Source organism: Phalacrocorax aristotelis, chromosome Z (assembly GCF_949628215.1).
Source record: "Phalacrocorax aristotelis chromosome Z, bGulAri2.1, whole genome shotgun sequence".
In the NCBI taxonomy this organism is placed as follows: Eukaryota; Metazoa; Chordata; class Aves; order Suliformes; family Phalacrocoracidae; genus Phalacrocorax; species Phalacrocorax aristotelis.
In genome coordinates this window covers 42,836,197-42,858,067 of record NC_134311.1, presented here as the reverse complement: position 1 = coordinate 42,858,067, position 21,871 = coordinate 42,836,197, and the positions used below count along the sequence as shown (strand labels likewise).

Below are 21,871 nucleotides of genomic sequence, written 5' to 3'. Positions count from 1 at the left end.
CAGTTCTTCCAGGATGATTCATATTAAGTAGTTCCTTTAATTATACTATCAATAGAAGAAGCAGGGTAGGTCTTCTGCCTCACAGTGTCCATTTTCTCTTCTTCTTTCTTCTAAGGGAGAAACTGGAATATAGAAGGGCTGGCCGTGCAGACAGTTCAGATATCTACTTTTTCTCTCATACATTTTGTGTATCAAATGGCCTTTACATGTATAAAACCAGTATTTCAACCTAATGGGAGTAACAGGCAGAGCAGAAATCAGTGTCTACTTTATATTACAGATACAAGCAAGTACAGTGGTAGTAACCAAAAAATTATTAGACAGTTTTGGGAGTTAACATGAGTGCATCAAGGGAGAAACTCTTCTAGAAAGTGTTTCTGATTTGTAGACTGCAAGTCATTTGCACCTTGACTCTTCTTTTCAAAATTTTTTTAAAATTTATTTTTAATTTCTACAATTACCAGGATAGTAGACAACTGTGAACTGTTTTTCATTTTTGAGGAATTCAGAGAAGTGTTACTGAGTTCATAATAAACTTTTTGAGATTAAGCTGTCCTCTCCCTACCTTTTAGGTTGGCAAACTGATTAAAGAAGCAGCAGGGAAGAGCAATCTGAAGAGAGTTACACTGGAACTTGGAGGAAAAAGTCCTAACATTATATTTGCAGACGCAGACTGTTAGTAGCATTTTTGTTATATAAACCTACTACTTTTGCAAGTCCCCTGTTCTTTTTCTCTTCTTTGACAGTAAATTATTTGTATCTGTTTAATGAAGGAGTAATTTTTAATGTTTTCTGGTCACACCATAGTTTTAAGTTAGATTGCCACCAAAAAAATACATGGTTCCTGAAAAGAAATGAGCCTCTGACAGCTTGTCCACCCTTACTGTAATTAAGATCACCCTAATGCAACCTGAATGCAGAACCAAAAGCAGCTAGATGGATCTTATACAGGTTTATTAGCTTTCTAGCTGGATACTCCTCTTGGTACTGCTGATAGGGCAAATGCTGTTGAATCTACATTTCACATAGAACATCTGAATGTGTGTTTGTCTAGGTGTACTGTGCTACTCTTGATAAAAGTAGTTTTGGAAATAAGTAAATGGATTAATATCTGTGTTTCAAAGGACCATAAAAATAAAAAGTACTAAAAAGGGAAATAAGATGGAGTGACAAAGAATTTATGACGTGACCATTCAAACTTATGATCAGATAAACTGCATTTCTTTGCAGTGGACAGCGCTGTGGAATTTGCACATATTGGTCTGTTCTACCACCAGGGACAGTGTTGTATAGCAGGATCTAGGATTTTTGTGGAAGAACCTATTTATGATGAGTTTGTTCGGCGGAGCATTGAACGAGCAAAGAAGTATACTCTTGGGAATCCTCTGTTGCCTGGTGTACAGCAAGGCCCTCAGGTAAGTAATGTTATGTGTTTCCAACATAAATGTGACATGACACCACAGTTTAATGTACTTCTAAACCTATTGTTACATTATCTTCAAGGCTAAGTACAGTTGTCTAGCGGTTAGTCTGGAAGACCAGGACTTTTTCACAAGTTAGCAGTTTCTCCTTTTGGAACTGGCATGATCCTATTTAATGGACAATTGTAACCATGCGGTTTAGGTACATTTCTTCTGTGGTAATCATGTTAAATATCTCTCTTTGTCTTCAAATTCTTTGTTGTGCTTTAACTAAATCTTTCTAGAAACAAAAAATGATAGACTTTATCAGGCATATTCATTATACTTCTTTGTCATAGAGCCTCCATGCAAGCTGTATTTGTCCTCTAGTTCACAGGCCCTCTGGGGCAGGACCTGCCTCATGCAGCAGGTTTGGGTAACACTTTTCACAGTAGGCACCAAAAAGCCAAAGGCCTACTGGAATTCAAAAGATCATATATATGCTAATTCACAGATTATTAAGAAAAATAATTATGATAATAATAGCAAAGGAACCACTGACAGTAACGTAAGCTGTATCATCTAAACCTCGTATTCTATTCAAGATGTTTATTGCACAAGAGATGTTTGGCCACCAGCGCAGCTGAAATTTTATGACTTCAGCACTCAGTAAGGCAACTGTTTGAAAGCAAATGACAAAGGGAACACAGCAAACTACAAATCACCTCCTTATAAATAGTCTTATAAATCCATATCCTTATAAATATAAGCTTTTATCACAGCTTTAGCTGGATAGCTGTTTAGTCTAATATGCATCCAGGATTCCCCAGAACCTCTAAAAATATTGTTGCATTCTATGACCATGGTAAAACCTGTTGCTTAAACTGAAATGCAACCTTTTTATTGTATAAATAAGAGAATTAAAGGCAGCACCTATTTTGCTGATTGATGAGTATGGTCACAGAGAAGAAGCTTCTGTGCAAGAGTTCCCCTAGAAGTAATCTCAGCATGTTCATGAGCCAGTGCTTGAAGAGCTGAACTCTGAAAGACTGAAGGAAAGAATCACGACGATGGAACAAATGAAAAAAAAAAAAAAAGAGGGCATTAGAGGCCTTTACCAAAAAAGCCTTACTGTTGAGTTTTTCTTGACATAAATTTTATCTTGTCCACAATTTCCCTTCAGGCCTGAAGTGGTGATTGGTTGATTTGGAGAGAGGTGAAGAAGAAACAATGTGTGATCTGTTTCTAGTCCTCATTTACACTATTTCCCTTTACGCACTTTCTCACTAAAAACTAGAGGGGGTTAGAGAGCTATAAGCCCCTATTGTACTGCCACCATAAACTCCTTTTTCAGCCAACGAGCATGCATTTGCTTTACTATAGAGCCAAACTGCAATATGCTTGGCATATATGGAATTTGTTGGTAGGCTTGGGTGAGTGGAGGAGCAGAGATTGGCTTCATACGAAAAACAATCTGCCATTTATGTGTCTCAAACCACAAAAGTAAATGTCTTTATTCCACTAATAAATCAGAATGAATTGAAAAAAAAAAATTTAATTTCAGTTGTTTTATTGTTGATTTTTGAATTTCTTTAATAGTTTAGGAAAACGTATGGTCAATCTACCAGACCTAGTGAAGTACAGAAGAGTCTTGCTGGTTAGATCAAGTCCTCTGTTATTTTTGCAGAATCAACACAGCAATTTTTATTTTGATGAACCATTTGCAGTTGGCAAGAGTACTGGGAGAAGTACAAAACATAACCATTTTATAGATTTTTTTCCTTATTTGTTAAAGAAAACCAGGATATCCATCTACAGCTGATTCTCCCATGTCAAAATTTCTGATCATTGGTCTATTTGAGAGAAGCCTGCAAAGTTTTGAGAAGTTAGAGACAATAATATTTGCAGGGCTCTCCAGGTGTCCCTCTTCAACACATGCAATTGAACAAAGCTGGAACATTGTTAGGTTTTGGTTAATGAGTTAGAAGAACACATTATCAGTGTGTGCTGTTTTCATCCCTGTGATATCTTTTAATTTAGATTGATAAGGAGCAGTTTCAAAAAATCCTGGAGTTAATTGAGAGTGGGAAGAAAGAAGGAGCCAAACTGGAATGTGGAGGAGGTCCATGGGGAGACAAAGGTTACTTCATCCAGCCCACAGTTTTTTCTAATGTTACAGATGACATGCGCATTGCCAAAGAAGAGGTAAATAAACTCTTGGCAGTCTGTACGCTCACTGGAGGTTGTCTGTTTAAATGTCTGAACAAAATATCCATTTAGAAGGTCAAGTAGCTACATAAAAACGCTCTCAGGAAATCTGTCATTTCATTCCGGTGGTGTTTAAAATGCTTTTCTTGGTTTCTGATATCTATTTCACCAACTCAGTGGAGGTGAGGGAGAGGAGTATGAGGTTAGCCTGCCAACAAAGGCTCCAGCATAGGCTGGCAGTAGATAAGAAATACTGAGGTTTAGTTTGTTTACATCACCCCATACTGCCACACTGCCCACATCTCACATAGCAAAGTCACAGTAACCTGTAGCAGAGAAGCAAACCTTGAAGTCACAGCCTGTGAACTCTTTGCACTGCCTAAGGAGCCACTTAAGTTGGGGTGTGGGCACAATATGCACCAAGCAGCTATTCTGCAATAACAGAAAAGAGATTGTTCTTGCACAGGCATTTTTTTAGTGGCAATTACAGTAAAGCAGAGTTTTGCCTCTGCAGGGTCATTTAACCTACATCAGTTTGCAGATGTGTCTACACAGCGTTGAAGGAGGTTTTACTAACCCAGCTAAGGTGGCAGTGCCAGGGCAGCAGTGATCATCTGCAAGGGATGGGAGAGTGAGGAATGCAGAACTGCTATGCCATTGAGAAAAAGCCAGTCATGAGAAAGCCAGTCATGACTTCTTTATGTTTTTTTTTTTTTACATTCATTTTGATTAATAACCACTGCAATTATGCTGCAAGTGATGTCCACTATACTTCCTCATACTAGAAAGCTCCTTCAAAATTGGTACAAATCTATGTGTTCCTTTATATAGCCAGTGATACTGCTGATGCAGTCTGCTGAGCATACCTAGTACATTCAGCAAGAGTCAACACGCTAGGTTAAAATAAAGACCAGATCATCTAGAGTTAATTGTGATGGGGAGTGAGCTGAAAAACAGGAGAGAGCCATATGAAAAATCATTGCATTGTTTCTGCCAGTCTGGGAGACAGGTAGGAAACTGCACATAGGTATGTTCCTTGACAAACCTATGAGTTTCCTTTCGGTCAGCAGTACAAGAACTGCTTCTCTCACACTATTTTGAGTATATTCAATAATGAAAACCCAGAGAGCCACGGCAATTTTAAAAATAGTCAGGTTCTGAAACTCACAGCTTGAACAGTGGGGGAACATTCAGTGGTTTTATGATCTATGGAAATCAACCCCTGCAACTCTAGCTAGAAACTAGTACTAAACAGTTTCCAGGAGAATCAAGTGGAAAGCTCATGATCTATGAGAGTGAAAGTAATTAGATGTGGTAATGCCCCCCGTCCTACACAGCCTTGGCACTCTGTGGTGAGCGGCAGTAGTGGGAAAGCTAAGCCTGAGGAACTATTATCTCTCATAACACCCATCTGAAAAGCAGAAATAGTTGTTTCACTTAGTGTACATGCCCGTTTGTGCAGCTACCGGCAGAGATAAAAGACTAATAGAATATTTATGGAAAGGAAAAGTTGAATGTCTTTCACAACTCTAAAACTGGAGCTTACCAAGAAAATATCAGTTCATTGGTAACCAGTAGGGATATGTAACACACTGTGACTCTATGCTAACTACCTTTATGTGGGTGTCTTTTAATCTTTATCTGTTTTTGTCTCTTATTGTTTTATATATTTATTTATTGTTTTATTAATAATTTTCCAATAGGCTATCTCTGCTCCATACTACGTGAATCTTTTCTTTATGTGAATTTATAATCCTTTTTAGAACTCTGTTCTGAGATGTACAGTCTTGACTGAATGAATTCAGAAATAAGACCATCTGACAGAAATAAAGTTTTAAAATATAAATTGTTTACAAAAATATGTTATACTAATAGTCTTCATATGCTTTCATATGTCTGAACCAGATATTTGGACCTGTTCAACAAATCATGAAATTTAAAACTACAGATGAAGTTATCAAGAGGGCGAATAATACTGCCTATGGCTTAGCAGCAGCCGTTTTTACCAAAGACATTGATAAAGCACTGACATTTGCAGCTGCTCTTCAGGCTGGAACAGTATGGTAAGTAGTGGCTTTTTTAATTCTTCTTTCAGAACTTCAGGTGCCAATGGCAGTAACTGTAGGACATTTTATCTCTTCTTTGGTTGGTATACTTTAATATTTCTATTCTTTGTCATCTTCAGAGAGGCAGATTAATGCCACCCTCCTCTGTCTCTCTTCTCCTCACCTTTCCATATTCAACATGCTATTAAATAAATACTTGTAAGTCTTCACATAGTTGTCCCATAAACTTAGTCTGAAAAAGGAAAGTGTCTTGTTGAAAGGGAAAGGAGACAAAAGGAAATCAAGTGAGAGTGCCACTTTCCTTTCCATTCAGGATCTGGGGATAGTTCAATGCATACTTAATTTGCAAGAATTGTTTTCTGTACTGTGTAAATCAGTTAATTATCTGGGCAGAACACTGACCTGTGATGGGAAAGATTTATAAAACGCGGTTGAGAAAAGAAGGAAACACAAGTGGGAGAGAACTGCTACAAGACCAAGAACAACTGTTCCCAGCAATGGAAAAGTAAGAGGCAAATTTCATGGAGCCGGAACAGCAAAGGCTGAGAGGTGCAAGAGTGAAAGCATGGAGGAATAGCAGACTGAGTCTGATGACTATCACTGACAGTGCTTTGCATTTCCCTACAGTTATCTAATGTATAGGAGAACAACCAATTTTACTTGAAACAAAGCCTGTGTCCAATTGGCATTTTATCTGGAAGAACTTGTAACCAGCATAAATTCCTGCCCAGGTCCTGTGACCTAAAAACATACGTTTTCTAAAAATAAGTTAACAGTTTTGACTTAGGAGGTTGTTTTTCCTAAATGGAAGAAAGTTATGCAGTGGTTAAGAAGGAATTTTATCATAACTGTCAGACAAAGATATGACTGTCACTCTGCTTAAGACTCTTGATGAGTGTTAGAACCCTGACCATAAGTATACTTTCTAGTAATTATTATTTTCTCTGAATGTTGAACTACACACATTTTTGCAAATACGGTATTCAGATATCATTTGTGAATATCACTATAGGTTTTTTACAGGTGACAGAAAACCACTGATTTTTCAGAAGAGGAAAAAGTTGTTTCACACTGTCAGAAGTAATTTTCCTGTTCTTCTAGGGTTAATTGTTATAGTGCAATGTCCGCTCAGTGTCCTTTTGGAGGATTTAAGATGTCAGGAAATGGACGAGAAATGTAAGTAAAAACTTTTTAAAGTAGATTCACAGGAACTGCAATATGAAATGCCAAAACCCAGCTTAAACACTGATAACTAGGATGCCCAGTTTGAGATTTTGTCAAATTAGTCTATATACTGTTAGAGGCTTCACGTTGTCAGAGGCAATGTCAAGCAAAGAATTCCTCTATAAAACAAATAATAAAAATACTTAGAAACACACTTTTTCAAAATGACCATTTTTATTGGCCTGTGGTCTACTCTTATGCAAAGCTGATCATTGTGTTTATGATTTACAGTTTTTGCAGATATATATAAAGTGTCACTTGCATAATTATATATGTGTGCAGTGCCTCTCTATATATAAAATATATATATGTGTGCAGTGGAATCCCTTTTTAATGCTAAGTTTTTGAAAACACAAGACATTTCAAAATCCTTGATTTAAACAAGAGTTTTTAGTTTAAAAGTCTTGTGGCAACAATGTTTTTACAGTACATTCCAGCTTAGTCAAAAGTTATGACAAAAATAGTCCTCTGTAGTGTTCAGACCTTTGGTCTTTTCCCAAACTAGAAGTGGAGAGGTATACAGAAATTATAAGCTAATCAAATTATTTCAAACTTCCAAGGTTTAGTCCAGCTTTAATTAGAAGCATGTCCTGTCTTACCTCTATTCATCCTGATCTTCACATTAGCAAAAGAATCATGTATTGTGTTACACCATGAAACATTTGATATCATACATGTTCATTATATTATGTAGAATTGTGTCTTCTGTGGTTTTTTTGGTACATAAATCACAAGAAATCCTTTGTTAAAAATGCCATATATCTGGAACGAAGAAATTATTTTTAAAATCATGAATTAAAACCAAAACATGTAAGTTTTCCCTTTTGTTAAGCCATATGCATAGTACTTTTAATGAATAATAGAAGTAATTAAAAATATATTTGCAGGTGAAGTGCTTCAGAGATTCTTTTTCTCTTTTTCATATTCTTTTTTAAGAGATAAAGGCTAGGCTTTTCATGCTTGCTCATCACTGGACTCAATCTGCTCCTGATGGCAAAGTTCCCAATTACTTCAAAGGAAACAAAGTTATGCCAAAGCTGAGAGCTTTAGAAAATGTCAAAATGAAAAAAAACCCAATAATTTAGGGCATTACTGTCAAGGACTGTTTTGCATTTACTGGGTGCCAAAAATTGGGAGATCATCAATTCTGAATTACAGCCTTTTGCAAAAAAATTTTAGAGGATTTATTTGCTGCAAATAATAGGAAAACAATAATAAGCTATGATAAAAATTAATATTCTCTATAACAGTGCATTTTGAAGGAGTTAAGCTTTTGTGCAATTGAATTTTTTCCTAATGTTGGGTTCAAAATTACAATCAGTGGACCAATATAAATATTCCTGCTAAAGGACAGGAAGGAATTAGCACCAGATAGATGTCTGCCATGGAAAAAGCTTTGTAAACCTGAGCCAATCTGTTTTAGAAGAGGCGGAAATATGTGTGAAACAACAGCACTGAAATTACGAAGTCAGTGTGTCCAGCCATTGACTTCCATGAATCCCAGGATAAAATTCCGTATATAATTTCTGGAATAATAGTACCATTATGAATTAAGCTACTGAATGACACATACTAATAGGATGCCTCTTTAAAAAATTAACAGAATCCCACAGCATGAAAGTCCTGAGCACATATTTCTGTTTCCCATACATATGTATCTAGTAAAATGTCAGTGAGAACCGGGTAACAAAATATTGTAGCAAACCTTTGTTCTACAAAACTGTTAATCATGTCTAAATAGTTTGACTGTGTCAGATGTCAAACATCTAGGCACAGAAGCAAGCCTCATCTCATCATGTAAAATGTAAAAGAGGAATCATGCTAATAACATGTCAGTAAGATTTAAGTGTTTTTCACTCTCTGGGAGATTTTATAGTGGATTAATTATGTCCCCCACTTACTTGAGATGAAGCATCTATTCTTTGACTCTGGAGAAAACTCTTGACATTAGAGCCTTTGCAAATAACTTGTTGAGCATGCTTGTGAAGACTTAATGTGTGCCTGATTTGCTGCGCAGAAAGCCAGTTTAGGAATGTACTAGATCAATTAAATGCCATTCTTTTGAACATAAATTAAATTGCTTTCTCTCCCACTTTTCTCAGGAGAGAATTGCTGTAGCTTTTCGAAAGGCTTCCAGCAGCAGTCTAGTTGCACAGATGTCTCTCAAATATGTCCAGTATACTTGTTATACATCTGGACAATTGCACAGCACCACCAAAAATCCCATCCAGGACATAACTCATATAAAAAGCATTAACATAAATATTGCTCTTGGGTCTCTTTTATCTAGGGGAGAATATGGACTTCATGAATACACAGAAGTTAAGACTGTCACAATCAAAATCCCACAGAAGAACTCATAATGTTGCTTGAGGTGAAGAACTTAACATCTTCAAAGTAATCTGAAAAGCCTATCTGAATTCTGAAAAGTTCTATATCCCAAATTATTCATCAACCTTTTTGCTTTCTGACTATATAAAAGGTATTTGCTTACATTAACAATAAAGAGAATAATGTAGAAAAACTTAATGTGATTAATTGAGAAAAGGAAACTTCAATGCCTGGTACCCAGTGAACTAATTTTGAAATTCATGTTCAGAAAGAACTATTTTTTCTTTTCAGTGGAAGTTCTCTGTAGTGCTATGAAAATGTTCCATTTTCAATATATTCTACAGGTATGGTTTGAATTTATGTGATCCCCTAAATGTCAGATGGCAAGCTCTCTTCACATTTTCTTTTCTTTGTGGCCTTAACAAAAGCACTTTAACAAGTGCTTTATCTGCTAATTAGCAGATAGATACTTTTGTGTGTCTTTCAAAAATAATAGACTTCTAGATATATATCTTAGACTACTGAATTTGTTCATCATACTACAAATATGTAATCTGGATAATATTAAACAATATTAAAATCCACCTTCAAAACCTAATGTTGCTCCTTTCATTAGTCTTTTCTATTACATTGGCTTACCACTGGGTACTATGTAGCATGTATTTTATATTCTTAGAGGCACTACTGTCTCAATGGTGTGTTTAGATCATCAGGAGTGTATACTGATGGAGTATACACTGGCTACATGGAGACTAAAGTCCCTAATTCTTCGGCAGTATTGTAAATGGAAAACTATGAACACACAGAACACTGAACAATTTGCGAAGAGCCAGCTTTGTAGTGATAAGTATATAAAAAAGTCTTAACAGATAACCCACAAGAAATATTGAGGGGAAATAAGAGAAGGAGAGGTAAGGGAAGGCAATTTCCTTTGTGATTTACATCTGCCTCATTTTTTCTGTACTCATATGCCTGCATATAACTTGCATGTTTTCCTCCCGCCTCTTTCCTCCTCTAGTCCATTGTTTCCCTTCACCCTTTTTCCTCATCCTCTCTTTTTCATATAGCTGCTTATTCTCATAAAGGCCCTCTGCAGATATATGTGCCCCAAGCTGATAATAACCTCTAAGGTGTCTTGGTCTGTGCAGCTATCAACACCCTCCAAAGGCCACTCACCATCAGCAGCCACCAGATAACTCTGGGACAGTGGTCTACAGACACCAAGTACAGCAGTTACATAGCCTGCTATTGACAGGGCCATATTTTCTCTGGACTGAATCCAGAGCCACAATTCATATCTTGTTAGAGAGGGGCAGCCTTACATACAATCTTATGTACAAGCTCTGCCCATTAGTAAAGACACAGCACACCACAAATTTTTAAGCAGCAAGTATGGACAATTTGCACAGTGTTGAAAGAAAAGACATTTTGGTTTGTTTGGATGCTTGTCTTTTTTTTTTTTTTTTCAATAAGGTGGTTAAAACAAATCCTGGATCAGGCTTTCACCCTGTGACTCTTCTCTGGATACCTTTTTTCATGAAGCTAAGAACAGGACCTAAGACCTGTGGCACAGGTATATCTCTCCACAGGCACCTACATTGTCTGTTTTTGAAAGGTGTCAGTTCCAAATCCTATATATATTTGCCTCTGAAATAATTTCTTTAGCCATAGTTGTCAAAGAAACCCAATCTTGTCCCATATCAAGAAACAAGTAACAAAATAGAAGAAGGAAAAGAAGGGAAAGTGAATCAAAAGTAAAAATATACTGTGGCAATAACTAGCAGAGATTGTTCAGCAAAGGAAGTGTACAAAAGAAAACACAAAAATCAAAATAAGTGACAAATAAATAGAAAGGAAAAAAATCTTAAAGAAATAAGATGCAGAGAATAAAAGAATGGCTAGACACTCTGAACGACTTTAAAAGTAGTAATGAACACAGTATTAAAGAAAACCTGGATACAATAAAGGATTAAGTATTTATAAATACATGAAAACCAGTATGTAAAACAGCTTAAGGTCCTCATAAATCTCTACTGTCCAAACCCTGATTCTGCTGAAGTCAATCGTAGAAGTCTCAAAGGAGGATAAATAAGCCTTATGACAGTAAGTCTACATTTGCATTTTGGTTTGGATCAGGACTGGACTTCTGAAATTATATTACGGATCATCCCCACTTGCCTTCTTTGGTTCACATGGAAGAGTGATACAAGGGAGCAAAATTGAGTGCCTTTTCAATGACACTAAGCCAAAAGGTGCACACTTGGCCTTTGTCTGGTATAATCCAACCACTAATAACCATTCAGCTCTTAGAAACAGACTAAGGCTGGTCTGAAGCGACTTCTCTTTGAATGTGTACTATGTGGGGGGTTGGTTCTCATCTCCTCACAGGTCCTTTGGCAGCATAAGGCTGTATATCCAGTCCTACCATGCAACTACAACTGCAACTGCAACTGCAACTGCAACTGGAACTGCAAGCACAAGCAAAGAATGACTTTGAAATATAATCCAAGGGAAGAGAAAATCCAACATAAATAGAGGGGTATAGAAGAAGGATCAACTTGACCCTTGCATACATATATGTATTCTCCTTTACAATGCCTAAAATATATTAACACTGTTCTCAGGAATATTGTAAATCTACTTTAGTCCTTGTTTGACAGAGTCTTTCTCTTATTTACAGGTAAAAGAAAGATGGCAATCATCTTGTTTTGTCAATTTAAATGTTTCAAAGTGATCAAAAACTGTGTAGAGACTTTAAGTTCTCATTTTTTTCAAAAGCCTCGAGTTAGAGAAGTGTTTCCATGTGTATATTGGGGGTCAGGAGGTGGAGGGGGTGGGGGAGGAAAAAGAAGGCAAAAAATGCCATTCAACCAAGATGAACCAGCCAACTTTTTGATCAGAGACAAGTATAGCTTTTGGTTAATCTGATGACACATTGAAGTTGTTCCCAAGAGATGCCAATGTAAAGAGATACACCTTTTGGCATCTAAATTTAAGGAATTTAATATGTGTGTATTTGCCTAAACCACCTGACATACGTTTGAAGGAGGCAAACAAGGGCTTAATAGTCCAGTTTACCTTGCAAGAGCAGACTGGTTCACAGTGCATGGCAAAGTGTCCAACCCAAAACAATTTCAGAATATGGTCCCATTTAGTCCTCAACCACCTGGTTACTAACTCAAAGTCAAGGTCAAGATGGAATTTCTCTCCACAATGCACACACTATTAGTACTAATACAATCTCTCTGTGAGTACAAGAAATGACCTTTCACAATTAAGAGTACTCTTTAACTGTGTTCATACTACTAAAGGCTCCATCTTACACCTGCACATGAGTACAGTGGCTTGTGATCACCCAGTCTGGGCAGGAATAAATGAGGACTTAAACTCTGCAAATATTACACAGGTAATTAAGGAGGCCCTTTCCTTCTGAGCTTGAATCACTATCATGTTACTCCTGTTACATGCCAAAGCAGCACCATTGAAATTTACTGGCATGAAACACAAGAAGAGGAATAGTTGATCTCTATGTAAATATTGCTTATAATGATAGTGAAGTCCTAGTCAGCAGTTCACAGAGAATACAAATTAAGAAGAGAATGTCTGCATTTCCTTTCAAAGCCCCTGAAAACTAAGTGCTATAGTCAGCAGCAATTACTAAATATTTACGTTTACATTGAAACGATTATATTTTCCATATAGTTCTCTAAGGCAGTGGGTGCCTGAGTAAATAATATACAGCAAGATCCCAGCAGATTTGAATGGGACTACTTTTTCCAGTGAACTACTTTTCTATCTCCTTAACACTACTGAACGCATATGTTTAATTTTCATTAAAGTATGACCAAGTAGATGTTTTTGCAGTCTTCTTGGAAAGTTGTCTTTTTCAGGCAATTTTATGCCATACAGAAAAGCAAGTCCTAGAAACTTGGGCTCCTTAAAGCCATTGTATTACCACCACCAAGGCCATCCCTGGCCCCTCCCCTGACCCTGACATACTATTTTTTTTACAAGGGGGGAAGCCATTGAATGTCAACAGCAGGATAAAGGGATCCTCAGGCTATTTCAGTCAAAATAGTGAAGCTGTAAGGAATTCTCATTCTGTCTCAGAAAAGAAAATTATTGATAATCCTCAACTGCCAGATATCCAGGTCTTAAGACAGGCAAGGGGAGAAATGGAAAATATATTCAGAGCAAGAAAGGCATCTGGCTTGGATAAGGAGTGAAAATTCCCTGATGAAGTAGGTTTTAGGGAGGAATCTGAAAGTTATGAGAGCTTGGCAGGCAAAAGGTCTTGGGGGGAGGAGAGTGGGATGTTCCATCTGGGACACAAAAGAAAGACAAGTGCAACAAAAATAGAGAGAAATGAAGGGAGCAATAGCAGAAGTATGAGTCTGATGAAGAATGAAAGCAAAGCTAAGAATCACCTTAAGACTCTGAAAGATGTCACTGTAAGATCTCATTATAATTCTTGTAAGAGTTAACATGAAAGACTTTAATAAAGTGTATCTCCTCAGCCCCTCCAACATCATGTTTGCTGTAAGATTGTATTTGTCCTTCCTGATTCTTCTGCTCTACCTCTTCTCATTCAAGTCATGCTGCAGTTCTCTTGCTGTTAATGTTGTCTTTCATCTATTCCCCTACTGAAAAGTGTGATTTAAATAATTCCTTATTAGGAAAATACAATTTTAAGATAAAGTAGTAAATAAACAGTCTCTGCAAATATGGGAATAATAATTCCCTGTGAACTTAGTGGGAGGACCTACAGACTGAATTTTAACCTTTTCTATGCTGAGAGAAAAACAGTGGCTTGGTTAATATACTGCTCTGGAAAAAAAAGTTAAAGATCTGGAAGCACAACATAAACTGACTCAGGGAAATAAAATGCTGCGTAGTCTTGTAGGAAGGACATAAATGAGTTGTTGCATGAAAAATTGGATAGGCATAAAGATCCAATAAACAGAACCGAGTATTGGGTGGTTTAACTCTTGAAAATCCAACTCATGAAACAGTCCTCAGAAGGCAGCAACATAGATGATTCCTACACAGTATGATAAACTGGCCGTGAAAGAGGAAGAGACGATAGCTGCTTTTACACATTACTACCAGGCATTGCAGAAGGATTTAGGGAAAGTATTAACCAAAATACAATAAGGTTGTTCTCAATGGAAAAGAATAGAAGGAGCTAACTCTTCCAAGAAAAATCATTTGTATTGAGGGTTATTTAGAAGCAAGCAAGCTATAAGAGATGGCAACAAGGAGAGGGTTTGTCTTATATTTTTAGTTTGTATCTTCATATTGCTTAGAGTTCTATGTGGAGTATAAGATTACGACTAAATAATAGCTTGATAATTACAAATGCACAATACATCCCAGTCAAAAATGGCTCCAGACATAAAGAGCAATTAGACAAACTCGGACAACCATTTCATGTTATTAAACAAACCACTGCAACAGGGCACCATCCTCCCACTGTCAGCATAGAAAAATCCCTTAGCCACCAATACCTTGTTCATGCGCTATTAAGAAGCTTTTGTAATATAGCATGATCCATACAACACAAATTCAGCTGTGGCAAACAGAATAGTGCCTTTGTATCATCGTACCTTGCTAAATGATACAAGCTGTCAAGGCCTTCTGAGTTCCGAAGCTATATTCCTTCTGAATATATCTCCTTATTACACATAGTGACTATGGTTAGGACTGGGGAGCACACTGTGTGGTGAAAGCAAGAATGAGACTGGCAAAATTTGAGCAAGATTAGAGATTTATTGTCCTTGGAAGAGGAGAATGTCTGACAGGTAAATAAACGAACCAAGTGAGAACAAGCAACACTGTCCACAGCTAACTGTATTCAGGAACCAAAAAATACTTTGTATGAGTGTGAAGGAAGAAATGTGTCATGTGAACATTGTATTTGGACTATAAATATGTCCCATGCATAGACACATCAACATATATTTTAGAACTCTTATGATGGACAAACAACATATATTGCTAAGCACAGACCCTATTAGAGAGCTGGCTCTTACATAAAGAATCTTTGACCCTGCTTATTCACTGTGTGGATGGCAATCTTTAAAAGACTTAAGATTCTGTGGCCTTCTCCATCTCCAGAAATCCTCAAGGAAAAGAATCCATGCAAGTTATCTCCTATAAACCCTAACCACTAAACAGAGCTCTTATTTTCAGTACAATGCATGGGCCCTCATACAGCACATTGGCCAAGTTCAAATTACAGTGAAAAATGCCAATGCTCACATTTGGATGAAGAGTGAACACAAGAAGATCATTGTCTGCAGATATTTATCCAGTAGAGGACTATGATGAATATATTACTTCTTCAATATTAACATACTAATTATTATTCAACATTCTTAACCTATCCTTTTCTCCTACTGGGGAATTTCCAGAGAAAATTGCTCTTTTACATCTTCTATGTATACTAAATCAAAATAATCTAAAATAAAATAAATGTAAGTATTTATTTTTTAATGTCCTGAGCAAGCATTGTGTTCTGTTTGTTGACTATGGAGACCTTCAGCATAGGTTGACTAAAGCTAGCAGAAGGAATCTGTAAGGTGTGTGTTTCATTCACAGTATGTTTCCTCATCTTGCACTGTGTCACCTGTACTCCTCTTCAGAGTCTTCAGAGAGGTCTTAATTATCTTTAACAAAAGGAAAAATGTCCATGCATTACACTACTCACCCATACAAGACAGATCATATCTGACAGTATGTTGCTATCTCAGGAACCACCTACTATTTTTTTCCTTTCTGTATGTGATGTACTAGCTACCACTAAACAACTGAGCCCCTGTAAAATCTTCAACATTTTTTCTGTCACTTTTCCCTGTCACCATGAACAGGTAGGCTGAATACTTAACCTCCACTGGCTTATTCACTGCTAGAAATTGGGCTACTTATGTATGTGGCCCTATCCCCACTGTAAGACACTTTTAAAAAATTATTTAGCTAGGTGACTAATTTTTTATAAGATGTATTTGTTGCACATTTACTGCCTATTTGCTTCATTCTTCTTTTTTATTTATTTTTGCTTATGAAAAGCTACATTTCAGTACTACTACTGTGCAACTGATACACAAATATGTCCTTATATGTAAGTCATTGTATTATTAAGTATATTTACAAGAACAGAGCATGAAATAATTTTATTTCATAAAAGGAGATTATGAAAATGAAAAACTTTGACATTCTGGACATACAGGAAGAAAAATATGTACGCTTCACTCCAAACACCTGTCCAGCTCAAGGTCATAGCAGTATCACTCCCCTCTTTGTGCCTACTTCCCTAGCACACAAGCAGTTGCCTAGGAGGAGAGTGGGTAAGTCATCTTTCCTCAGATTTTTGTGTGGTTTTATGTCTCTGTTGCAGCTGGAAAGAAGAGATTCACAGCTCATTAGGAGTTCTTTCCTGTCATATGAAGAGCTTGATGGGAAAAGCTAGCCGTGTATTAAAGCGATCAATTCCAAACAGACTGAAACTTTCCATAACCACGAAATCTAGTAGAGTCTGACATAAATTTTTACTTAATTCAAGCACTCAGCACTGTCCATGCTGGCACTGACTTGTCAGTGACAGACCCAGCCTGAACACTCTATAACCTATATAAAAATTTCTGTCTCATCCACAAAGAGACTTTTTAAACTGAAGATTTCTACGGGTGTCAGCTGTCACCAGCATTAATTTTGACAGCTCCAGATAGCCATGTGATTCAGGTAAACATCTACTGTGAGCATTGCCATGCTCTGAATAGAAGAACCAGTTATTCATCATGGTCCAGTGCTTTACTGCCTCAGGGCTGCTTGCATGACATTACTGCTTTAACTTCCAAAAACATGTTTTATCTGAAAGATGGTTTTTAGCTCTTTAATTTTTAAACAAACCAAATGAACATCTTTAAAACTAATCTTTCTCTTGAATGCTGCATAGAATAAATTATTCTGAAGGTGAGACTTTTAATAATGGTGTTCAACCAGGGAAATGTATAACAAATGTGAGGACACAGAAAAGAGCACACCAGTTGAGAGAATCCAGAAGCAAGTTAAATATTTAAAACTAAAATTCTTATTGTGTAAATAAGACATTACATGATTAAACAGAAAATACCTCTTTACTTTTTAGTCATTGTGCTCTCTGTGAGAAAACATGCTGCTCTAAAGTACCGATACACAAATCTGTGAGTGTGTACGGCAGTGGACTACAATCATCTAGAAAAATCCATAATGCCAAGGTCAAATCTTGTTCGTAATAATCAGATGAAGGCAGAGGGACTCCAGTGAATGAGGTGGACAAGATTTTATCCCCTGAAACCTTTATGGGCTTAAAAAGTAAAGCTCAAAAAAACAATCAGGAGCAAAGATATAAAGTAAATTAAGAATCCTTACTAAGGAAGGAGAACATTTATATGCCTACAGAAAAGATATGCTAGCAGAAAAGTCAGCTGGAATTTGATACAGAAAAACACAATGAACCTCTTGCAGAGATAGAAAGAAAATGTTGCATTATGTAATAGGCTTGAAAATTAAGGTAATTATGTATTTTAACATTTGTAAGAATGAACTTTTGGTTACAAGTTTTGAAAGTGACAATAAACTAAACATTCTACCCCATGATATTTTTCTGTCAACTTCTAAAAAGTCTAGCTCCTAAGCTCATATAGCTCTTCCTCATATAATTCCTTAAGGAATGCATATACCAGAATGCCAGAGATCAGCATATTTATGAAGAACTTAGAATTGAGGAAAAAAATTATATAGAACAAACACCATAATGGACAGATTCAGACAATTCACAGTTAAGATTAGACTTAAAAGAAATGCAAGTACATAGCACAGAAAAGTCAATATGGCCCTCAGACATCAGTAATATTCACAGTGACACTCTGTAGTTAGCGAAGGAAAAGAAGCAGTTTCAGAACCTATGTAGCCACATTAGAGGAAATAATTATTTTAATCTAAATTATGTTTCAGCTTTTTATATTTTCTCCCTTCTTGTCAGTACTTAAGAAATACCTGTGTAAAAGAACAGTCTTCCACAAATAACTTACTGATGAGTAGGGTGCCATTCAGCTCAACCTTTCATGTAGTTATTAAAGTGGATCTCAAGAAGGTTTTGAACAATGGCTTATCTGTGAAATCTGATTCTACTGCTATGACATTTGTGACAGATAGGCCGTGTTTTCTCTTCCAAGTAAATACATTTTTCCTTTGCCATAATGCAATACAAACACTTCCTCAACAACAACAACAAAAATAATACCTGCAGAAAGATTTATATAAAGGAAATATTCCTAGCCTCAAGGAGGTGATGGCACAACATTACTTCAACTTGCCTTGTTTGTCAGTGAAATAAGAAACACAGGAGTGAACAATTATATAGTTGCTGCAGAACCAGGAAGGATCCTATTTTAACCTAGGATTGAAATATTCTTTATTTCATTATCTGCCTGGAAGAAAATCATACTTTTTATGCCACAATCCAATATAAATTATGTGTAAAGCTACACTACAATTAAGTTTAAACATTTTAATTTGTTTTTATTTAGTGTTTGTTGAAATCCCTCCTCAAATACACCTGTGAAGTCCGAGGAGATTGACAAAGAAGCATAAATGTTACACTGCTCAGGGCTGCAGCCTAACTGCAAGGCACCCTGCTGTCAATGAACATTTCCAGGAGGTGCCCTGAGCTCTCTGTATGGGCATATTAATAGCATTGAAATGAAATCTGCAAACTCTTGTACACGAAGCACTGAGCTAACAATTGCAAAACAGTCAAGAGTAACGGGGGCAACTAAACACAGTACGGACTAGGGGCCAGCTTCCTGCATTTGCAGGGAATAGCCCCTATAATCAGTAGGCTCTGGAGTCATTCTGGCTCCATCTCTGGCACAAGGATGGTTTGTTGCAAGTGAAACAGGAGAAAAGGAGAAAGTGCCGTCTACAGAGCAGGCTGCTGTATTGGCATTTCCTGGAGAGACAAAAGATACTGGGAAAAGTCTGGTACCAGAGGTTTAAAACTGGAGTCCTGCACAACAAAATCCATCCACCACTAGGACCCCAGGATAGAAAAAGGGGAACACTGGCCTGACTATTCACACAGTGTTAGTCACACTCTGCAATGCTTACATGCTTAAAGCTGCAGGGTTTAAGCTGGAATCTGGGTTTGTTACTCTTAGTGTAATTTAGGCACATACTGGGTGACCTGGTTTTTGGCACTTGTAACAATCAGGTCTTTAGCAGGTCGATGCATGCCCTAGTAGACTTTTGGGTACTAGCGCAACTTTGCTAGTGGAAAGATGATTTCACAGTAACTTCAGATAACTTCAGGCAAGGCAACAAGAAAGGGACATTTTTATTCTGTAATTCTGCATACACGCAATGAAAGTGGAAGTTAAATGCCTCTCTTTGTGGACTCAGCTACTGCTCCTTACTTGTATCTCTCAGCTAGGTGCAGCTGACACAGGAGAAGTATCTATTAATTTCTTAACCACCCAGCAGAAAGGTCTTAGCTGAGTTACTTTGGATGGTCATGTACTTGTTTGTAGACTAACCCTAGAAAAAGTAGCCAAACTAAAAGAGCAGTTTCAAGCAGCAGGGTCTCCTTCAGTCTTGCTAGGATGTAACCAAGGTTCACCACATGTGCAAGAGACAGTACCATCAGTTGAAATGCAGCATGAGCAGTTCTGCTATGTATTGGACGTCATGTACTTTGGCAATCATAAAACACAGAAAAATGATGCTACATAAGTAATAAGATATTGCTAGCAATTAATACAGTGAAGAAAATTATCCCGATGATTCTGGGTTTTGTATTCATACTTCTCTGGAGTTAGCTTTCCTTGTTTCTTGCTTGTGAGATGCCCATATTATTTTAGTTTGCCTGTGGCTCAGGAGATAGCAAGAACTTACTCTATATTGCACAGTGGTAGCTAGAGCTAAGGGGTTGTTTGTCTTCTAGTGCAATTCCAGAGATTGTCTAGGGGGACATTACCACATATCTATGTGTTTATCCAGCAAAACAAAAATCATTACCCAGTTATTTAAACAAGGCATGTAAGACAGAGGGTATTACTTTCCTTTCCCAAATAGAGACCCCTGAAATGAAAGCTCACTTTGATGAGCTTGCAGTTGACCTTTCATATGTACTTACAAATAATGTTTAAAGCTGGCTTTTTGAACAAGCATTACATATTGTCATGTTTGAAATGAAAGAATAGATGGACTATTTTGACCTGCAAAATGCCTATGGGTCAGACTACAAGATATAGCAATGCTGTTTTAAAAAAAAGAAACAGAATTATTCCCAAGCAGTTATATTACCAGTTATCATATCTGAAAAACACACAAATGTTGGAAAAATTGTTTTTTTCACTGAATTTTCCCATGCACTATTCCAGGTGGCCTATTAAAATCCTTTGTTCCTTTTAGATAGCCAAAGCTTGTACTATTGACATTAGTCAAAACATCTCATCAGCAAACTTCTTGTGTTCCTGCAAATTCCCATTTGATCTGAAACTCTACTAGCAGCCTTAGCTTTGACAACTTTTACAGGATCAAATAGTAAGGATTTATTCTTTCCTAAGGCAGTTGCTCACATGGATGCAGGGCAATATCTTATGTTGTTGTGACCTCTGCTGGAGAAAACACCAAGGCATATGTAACTTTTGTATTTTGTGGGTTTTTTTGTTTTGATTGGTGTTGGCTTTTTTGTTTGGGTTCTTTCTTTTTTTTTTTAGGAAACTGGAAAGGAAAGGAAAAAGGCACTTTTTACTTCACCATAAGCTTTAAAACCCTTTCTTAGTATGCATTCAGGTAATAGATCAATTGCTATCTGATGGCACATATCAACGTGAAACTAATGGTTAAGTACTCACACACCTATATGTTCACTTTAATAATAATACTCAAAGATTCTAGTTAGATTTCGAGCAGCTCTGCAATGGGAACCTCAAAAACAAATAAAAAGGCTAAGCAACCCCAAAGAGTTTATATACAGCTTAGGACTTGATGTAGTCAGTAAGTTTGACAAAGGAAAATAGCTGAAAAGGAAGTGGCTAGGCAGATGAAGGTAACAGTAATAATTCTTTTTATAAGTTACCTTCAACTTAAATTCAGCGGTTATTAAAGTGAGTACACAAGGCACCCTTCTGCAAACAGTGAACCATTTACTAAATTCATACTTAAATGCTGGATTATGATCTATCTATAGTGTGTAGTGATAGAGTGAGTAGAGTAGAAGCTAAACTACAAGTGAGGCCCACAGTTAGCAAGGAAGGCAAAGAGCAGGATTTCAGGAAGGGTTGAAGGTTGAGAGAAAGGCAAGGAAGAATTCAGGGACAAAATTTCATTAAGTTCAGATACTGACAAGAAAAATGTGACATATTTGTCTTCAGTTAAACCTGATGAACTACTGAGATAAACTATCTCCTAGTTCAAACACTCTGGAATATAAAAATACAAAAGGGATTTTATCAACCTAATTTAATTTGGCTTAGGGGCACCTTTTAATAAAGAAACAGGCTAAGGATGGGATTCAAAGAGTTAATGAGTGCCTTTTACAAAACATTAGAGTCATGTCAAACATACCATATAATTTTTAAAAGTAAACCTACCCAGCCT

At 36.8% G+C, this 21,871-nt stretch overlaps 1 protein-coding gene across 1 annotated transcript in view; it reads left to right on the top strand.

Moving 5' to 3' along the window:
* Window positions 1–9,820, top strand: part of ALDH1A1 (aldehyde dehydrogenase 1 family member A1) — a 33,046-nt gene extending 23,226 nt beyond the window's left edge. Inside the window, exons 8-13 of the mRNA XM_075078936.1 lie at window positions 573–675; window positions 1,231–1,415; window positions 3,441–3,605; window positions 5,514–5,671; window positions 6,776–6,850; window positions 9,189–9,820. Of these exons, the coding sequence (XP_074935037.1) occupies window positions 573–675; window positions 1,231–1,415; window positions 3,441–3,605; window positions 5,514–5,671; window positions 6,776–6,850; window positions 9,189–9,261 (759 nt within the window). The 3' untranslated portion in view covers window positions 9,262–9,820. The remainder of the gene's footprint in view (window positions 1–572; window positions 676–1,230; window positions 1,416–3,440; window positions 3,606–5,513; window positions 5,672–6,775; window positions 6,851–9,188) is intronic.
* The last annotated feature ends 12,051 nt before the right edge of the window (window positions 9,821–21,871 follow it).